This window comes from Condylura cristata, unplaced genomic scaffold (genome assembly GCF_000260355.1).
Source record: "Condylura cristata isolate star-nosed mole 26May11 unplaced genomic scaffold, ConCri1.0 scaffold00008, whole genome shotgun sequence".
Classification (NCBI taxonomy): domain Eukaryota; kingdom Metazoa; phylum Chordata; class Mammalia; order Eulipotyphla; family Talpidae; genus Condylura; species Condylura cristata.
In genome coordinates, this window is record NW_004567109.1 from 9428381 (window position 1) to 9435628 (window position 7248).

At 51.4% G+C, this 7248-nt stretch overlaps 2 protein-coding genes across 2 annotated transcripts in view; both read right to left on the bottom strand.

Moving 5' to 3' along the window:
- Positions 1-5083, bottom strand: part of HSPG2 (heparan sulfate proteoglycan 2) — a 106062-nt gene extending 100979 nt beyond the window's left edge. The window contains exon 1 of the mRNA XM_012722090.1: positions 4990-5083. Within this exon, the coding sequence (XP_012577544.1) occupies positions 4990-5083 (94 nt within the window). The remainder of the gene's footprint in view (positions 1-4989) is intronic.
- A 911-nt stretch (positions 5084-5994) lies between these two features.
- On the bottom strand, positions 5995-6822 carry LOC101637754. Its single transcript, XM_004679373.1, has one exon. It carries the CDS (start codon positions 6820-6822, stop codon positions 5995-5997), a length of 828 nt encoding a protein of 275 aa, XP_004679430.1.
- Positions 6823-7248: the final 426 nt, after the last annotated feature.

Consider the following 7248-nt stretch of genomic DNA (forward strand, 5'->3'; position numbering starts at 1 on the left):
GGAATCGAACTCATGCAGAAGTGGCTTAAGCTTCTCACTGCTGTGCTTTAACCCTCTGCGCCACCAGGAAGGGCCACTTTTATGAAAGAATAAGTTGGCTCAAGAAGGGCACGAGATGTAAACGCCCTCCTCCTGGCTGTACTCAGGGCTCTCCTTACTGTTTGATTCACACTGAATCTCACTGATCACTTCCACATTCCTGGGTAACAGCACGTGAGTATGTGTTATTTCTACCCTTTTCCAGACGAGGAAACTGAGGCCCAGGGGATGGGAGGTTACACAGTTAGTAGGTGGTGACTTCAGGATTCACACCCACTTCTGACTCTAGAATCCACATTCTCAACATACCTGGTTCTGGAATGAACTTGACCTGTGTCCCTTCCTGCTTTCTCCCCACCAACACTCATCATTACAAGTCTCTTTTTTACTGCGTTCCTGCCTTAGGCCCAAAATGGGGGGTCCACACTATACCCCATGGGTCACATTGGTGAAGATCTTTGGAAACCCTGTGCTATTTTGAATATACTAACCATCTCAAGGGCCACCAACACAGGAAGTTTTCTGAGTGGAACCAGGAAAATTGCCTGCCCAGTTCTGTTCAAACTAGCATTCCTCAACACATTTGAGAACGAAACCCACTCATTTTTATGGGTATGAAAAAGTCTAATATCTCGCAAGACTGGTGTTTCTCATAGCACTTTGTAAATACTTTCCCAGACCCTGGCTCCTGAATGGTGTCTTTAATTTGAATTTGTCACTGGGGGCTCCACCACCCCCTCACTCCCCTCCAGCCAGGCTGAAATTCTTGTGGCCTCCTCACACCCCCTCACATTCCTGCCCTTGCACCCCGGCTCCACTGTAGCAGGCTTCTGTGTGGAGCTTGTAGTCGGGGCCCCTAAATGTTCATTTCCCTGTCCATGTGTGCATGTTACCAATGGCATCAATGTATGCAGATGATTTCATCTTTTCTTTCTTTTTTTAAAAAACGATTTATTTATGTGTGCATACAAGAACTGGGGTACAGGTCAGAGGTGTAGTGGGTGAGAGGACTCACCAGAGACAGAGTGGGGAGCAGATCGGGCGGATGTACTGAAATACACTGTGGAGAGGAGCAGTGGGTGAGACAGGAGAGGTCTGCTGCGCCATGTGGGTCAGCTCCCTGGCCGGGGATCGAACTGTGCTCCAGTGGCTGTTTACAGCTTCATAGTGCTGTTCTTCAACCTCTTGCGCCACCACAGCAGGCCCATGTCTCCCTTTTCTCACTTAACGTTATGTTTTCATATATAGTTCCCCATTTCAGTAAGAACAAGGGCTACTTAAAAGTGGCCAGGTGGACAGGTGTCAGGCTCCAAACTGTTTATGACCCCTCTGAGATAAGAAACTTGCTCAGAGTGTAAATCACCTGTGTCACTCAGCACTTTGACCAGCTCAAATGGCATCTTTCCCTTGCAACACTCGCCCACGTTGGAAGTAGCACCAGATTGCCACTCTGGGGTATCCTGTTGTTAGATGTCTAGGATGGTCCCCATGTCTTGTGATTAATAAACCATGGTATGAACAGACCACGTGCCTCTGTGTTTACTTTCTAGCTCCCTTGGTTTTGTTTTATGTTAAAGATTTATTTTTATTTATTTATTCAAACAAAAACTGGGGTACAGAGATTCGGAGGAATGGAGGAGTGAGAGAATCTACCAGAGACAGAGTGGGGAGCAGAACAGGCAGATCTACTGAACTTCACTGCTGAGGGGAGTAGTGGGGAGAAGGAGAGATCTGCTGCTCCATGTGGGTCAGCTTCCTGGCTGGGATTGAACTCATGCTGCAGTGACTGGCAATAGCTTGATAGTGCTGAGACTTAACCCCAGCACCACCAGGGAGGCCCACCAGCTCCCTGAGGTTTTTTTTTAACTTTAAAAAAAATTATTTACTTATGCATACAGAACTGGGGTGCAGGCCAGAGGTGCAAGGATGGTGAAAGGACTCACCAGAGACAGAGTGGGGAGCAGAAAAGGCACATGGACGAAGTACACTGCTGAGGGGAGCAGCGGATGAGCCAAGAGAGGTCTGTGGTGCCATGTGGGTCAGCTCCAGGATGGGATCGAACTCATACTGAGGCGCCAGCAGGGAGGGCCAGCTCCCTGAGTCTTTAAATCCAAACAGGTGGTGTGGCCTCCTCAGGGTCCAGGTGACCGAGGCAGCCTCCCACCTGGGCCTCCTGACCCCAGCCCCTAAGTTCCTTCCTCAGCCTGCACAGCCCTTCCTCTGGGCAGCGCTTCCGTCCCTTTCATGCTTTTCTTCGCATGATTACGCGCCTTCTGCAGTGTTCCCACATGTATTTGGGAGCTTGAGAGAACTCCTTTTGGAATGTCCTGTGCCTTCTCCCTCCGAGTTCCCGGCTTTGTTCAATTGTTCATGAGAAATTCCTGCCCTGTCGGGAGAGGCCCAGGAGGGCTGTTAAGAGAATTTGCCCAAAATGGTGGTACCAGCACAGGCTTCCCACTTGTCTGAGGCTCTTTGCCCCTTCTGAGATTTCAACTTAAAAGGTGTCAGTGTGGATACACGGGGCGGGGGAGGGGCGGGTGCTCCATTCTTAGAAGTTTTCTTGCGGAGTGAGCAGACCAGCTTTGTGGAGACAGAATTGAAAGTGGGGGTAAAAGGGGGCCTCAGGGATGGTGCGAGGGGCAGGCTGGGCTCATGCTCAGAGGGAAGGTTTGGAGGTGAGGGACGGCTGGAAATAGGATGAGGGTGTCTCTCCAGCAAGCACCTTGGTGATATAAAAGGCTCACTGGTTTTCTAAAGCATAATTAGTGATCTCAAGTTATTTTAAAAAGGGCAACACTGGATTTCACAAATTTGAAAAATCATTCTAATATCATGCCCTTGCACTCAGAGTCACCCAGTGATGCAGGGTCCAGTGGGCTGGGGAACTGAGACAGCAGGTGACCTTGAGCAAATATCTCTCTGCTGACTTCTTGGGAAGAACATACTCCAGGCGATTGCTGCCCTGTTCAGAATGCTGGTACTGGGGGAACCCAAGCCCCCCAAGTTAGACACCATCCTTGCTATGTCTACTTCATGCTTATCTTGGAGATCAAAATCAACCCCTTTCTCTTGGAATCCCTCAATATATACTACAAAAGAAACCACACTTGGAGAAAAGGGTGTTGGTTGACAGTCAGAGCCCCAGGTCGGAACCCCAACTCTGCTACTTGTCAGTTACAGGATCTTGGACAGGTCTCACTCTAATACTCAGTTGCCCCTACCGCAACCCCCCAAAAACGGACAGCTAAAAACTTAGCCTCCGAGGACCTACGGGCTGAGCCCATGTGTCAGACCTTGGCAGCCAGCCTGGCACACAGTGTGGGTGCTCCGTAAATGACGGACCTCTGCAGGCGTGAAGGACTTTCCCTGGCCGCCCCCAGCTGTGGGGACACCTAGTTGCTTCTGTACAAAAGGTGGCCAGCTCAGCAGACTGTGGCATTGTTCTGAGCCGGCAGGCTGTTTCCTGTTTACATGGCCCCTGCAGATGCATGATTCAAACAGTGGACACGGGGACTTCCTGTGGCCTCTGCATAGCCACGCATCAGCAGAGGGTCTTTTCTAACTAAAAGCTTTATTTTTTTGGACTTGGACTAAATGGTCAGTGGAAGGGCCTCATTCATAAGCAATGTGTATCTACCCCAAGTAGTAGTTTGGACCAAGCACAGAGATCCTGTCCCTGAAGGATGTCCCTGCTCCATCTCCAACCAAGAGTCAAACATCCTTCCAGCATCTACTACACTATTATGTTCTGTCACGATGTCTACCATGCATTGAGCACCCTCTGGGTGCATTTATGGAGCACCTACTAATTGCAAGATATGTAATCATGAAGAGTATTATTATCATGCATCTACTCTGCACAGAACACTGCTGTGTTTGATGCATCATAAACATCTTACATAATCACTTGCACATGACCTCTATGCCTCAGTTTCCTCCTCTGTAATTATAGACAAAGGGGCTTCCTTAAGAGATTGTGTTAGAGATTAGCGGGTTAATACAGACAATGCACTTAAAACACTGCCCCGTGTTTAGTGAAAAGCAAAATAATTTTGGACTGCCGTCACTGAGAGTTAGTGAACAGCTATTGCCTGGGCGACGCGGTAGTCACCTTCATATCATGGTAGGTACTGTTAGTGGGACCTACTGGGCGCAAGGCCCTGTCATCAACGTCCATGTAATAAAAGAACCCGTATTGTGAACAGGGCTAGATCCTGGAGACTTAAGAGCAGTGTCTCAGTCAGGGTCTTGCTCTCTGATTAGGGGAAATGGCACTGTTCTGGAGTTGGGCATCTCCAGGGAAGTCCAGGGTGACTCTTAGGCAAATAGGACCCAGAGCAAGATGGGTCATAGCTTTGAGTGGCCAGAAAAAGAATCTGAGGATCAGGAGACTCTGGAACTATCTCTTGAGCTGGGTTTCTAACAAGCTGTTTTCCTGGGACTACTCATCTGAGCAATGGATTACTGGCAGGTTAAGTGTCCCTCCAAAAAAGGCCAAGTCTTTATGGCAAGAGAAAGGATTCAAGAGGCAGAGGAAGGAGCATGCTCTACTATTGAGCTTGGGACCAGGGAGGAGCTCTCTTGTCCTCCAGAGATGGAATTGAAAAGGGGGTGAATTCAGTGGGCTAGGTGCTCAGTACGCCCCCCTTCCCTCCTGCCCTGGGACCATCGTGGTAGATATGTTCAGGCAGGTCACCCCTCCACTTGGCCATGGGGTTTGGCCATGGAGTTTTGTAGATCTCTGGGTTCTGTATTATTTCAATGCCAGCCCATTCTACACTGAGCTGTTATATGCCCTCCAAGAAGACAGGAGAGCTCCATCAAGGAAGGCATAGGTCTGAAGTTCACAGTCATACAGAAATGGGCCCTGAGGTCTGAAATGGCTGTGGACAATAAATCAGGACTCAGGAGTTCTAGGGGAGTAGAAGGCACTGTCAATCCTTAACTCACCAAACTCCAGGCCTGGGCGGAGGAAAGACTCAGAGATAGCAGGTTCTAAGGCCCTGAGAAGCTGGTAGCCCATGAAGCTGTTAGCCCCACTCATGTCGGGAGAGTGGGCCATGAGCAAAGCTCATGGTACAGAAGGGGAGACAGAGGCCTAAGAGAGTGATGTGATGCATCCAAGCTCCCGGGGCACAAGAGTGGCAGAACTAGGCTACCAGATTACCTCCTCTGCCAGCAGGATGGTGGGTATTGGGATGGCTTGTGGGGCAGCTTTACAGAACCACTAAGCTAAGTCTCTGAAGCTTTATGCCCTCAGTGATGCAGGAAATAATTTCTCAGAATTTCCTGGCAAGAAATTCAGGTGCCTTCTGACCCTTCTAGTCCTCCCCTGGTCTAGGCAGAACCACTCCCTTCAGGGATTTCCCTTTGGGGAGGGTCCCCCGCTCCCACCCCCTGAACTATCCCTCTTGTCTCCCACACCTGCCTCCAGGTGTGTGTCTACCACACTAGGCTTTCGTGCTGTGTCATCGCTGTGATTTATCGTTACTATTACTTTTCTCTTTCTGCTCACCTGGGCCCGTGTTAAAATCAACAATCCCCCAAAATAGAAAAGGATGGATAAAAATTGGGATAGACAGCCAGTCTCTCTCTTCACCAAAGTGAAGGGGGGCAGGAACCTCCCCAGCAATGCTTTCAAGATAGAAACCAGAAACTCCAAACTCAGACCCGGCGGGCTGCACTCTCGACCCACAAGTACGTTCGGCCCCAGAATGCGGTGACATTCTGCAGTTTGTCACTACTATATCAACATCTGATTTCTGACTCCTTTTGACAAGGCAGCCTCCCAGGAGCCCCCAGCCCGATTCCCCCAGTAACCCGGGTGGCTGAGTGGAGAATTCCCAGTCTAAACAGCCGTCCCCCAATGGAGCCTCGGAACAAACATTTCACTACAATTTATTTTCCACAACTGCAGCCTGATGCACACGTGCCCCTAGATGGCTGGTGTCGCCATCACCACCAGTTGCAGGGTTTAGGGGTGGGCTCAGGAGCCCTCCAACCAGCGCGGATTGCTTCCCAGACCTTGGGCAGACGACCTAAGGAAAAGATCCCATTGCCGAATAAAGGGAGCTCGGGCAACTTGATCCCCGGCCTCTGTGGTAGCAGGGGGGTGACATTCTGGCTGTAGAGTCGAGGGCAACTCACGTTGGTGCTGTCATCCATACCCTGCAAAGCTTTGGCAGTCCTTGGGGACCGCACCATGCAGGTGCTGGGCTGGGAGGTGTGGGAGGCGGCCATACTGGTGCTGGGGTGGGAATAACTGTGGGGGTAGGGGTGGTCCTGTTGGTCCAGGTAGATGGCGCTGGCAGCTCGCTCCAGGTAGTTGGCTGCGAGCCTCGGCAGGCTCAGAGATGATTTGGTGCAGAAGGCACTGGTGGACCTGTCGAGGTAGTTGATGCCTTTGATGAGCTGGTCCAGGAAGGTGGGGCTGAGGGTGCCAGAGGGACGATCTGTGCAGAGCAGGCCGTGGCCAGCAGGCTTCCTGGCCTCCCTGGGGCAGTTCACCAGGTGACTTGTCTCCACACACTTGGAGTTGTAGGGTCGGCCCATGCAGATCCTCCTCACTGGAAGTTTCGGGGAGTAGAGGTTGTAGGGTTTCCCTGAAGGGCTGTTGTAGCTGCTGGACTCCAAACCACTGGGGGTATTGGGGCGCTTGGAGCTGCTAGCCCCGCCCAGGTTGGGATAATAGGACCAGGCTGGGGTCCGGCCCGGAAAGGACTCACTGTGGGCACTGTAGGGGTGGCTGCAGGAGTTGGGGCGGCTGCCCTGGTATCCAGACATGGTCCCGGCTGAGCAGATACACCTTTGTGCCACCGAACTATTGTGCGTCCCCTGGAGCCTCGTTACCTGGGCCTGGCAAAGGCAGAGTCGGGTCGGCATCCCCAGCTCCCCGACACCTCCCTCCAACCTTTCTCTCTGGCCTTTCCTCTGCCTCCAGAACACCCTCCCCCCCTTCTGCCTTCTCCTCACCCTCCTCCAAGGTCCAGGGATTTCCAAATTGGAGAAGAAGACAGCCTTGACTAAAGTCAAACATGGCTCTCTAATAGTGAAATCCCAGGCCTCGATTAAACTGGTCATCAAGGGCCCTCCCTGATGGCGCAATGGATTAGGGCGCAGCACTGCAAGCTGGCCGCAGCTGCTTCAGTGTGAGTTCAATTCCCAGCCTGGGAGGTGACACACAGGGTGCAGCAGACCTCCCTGACCCTC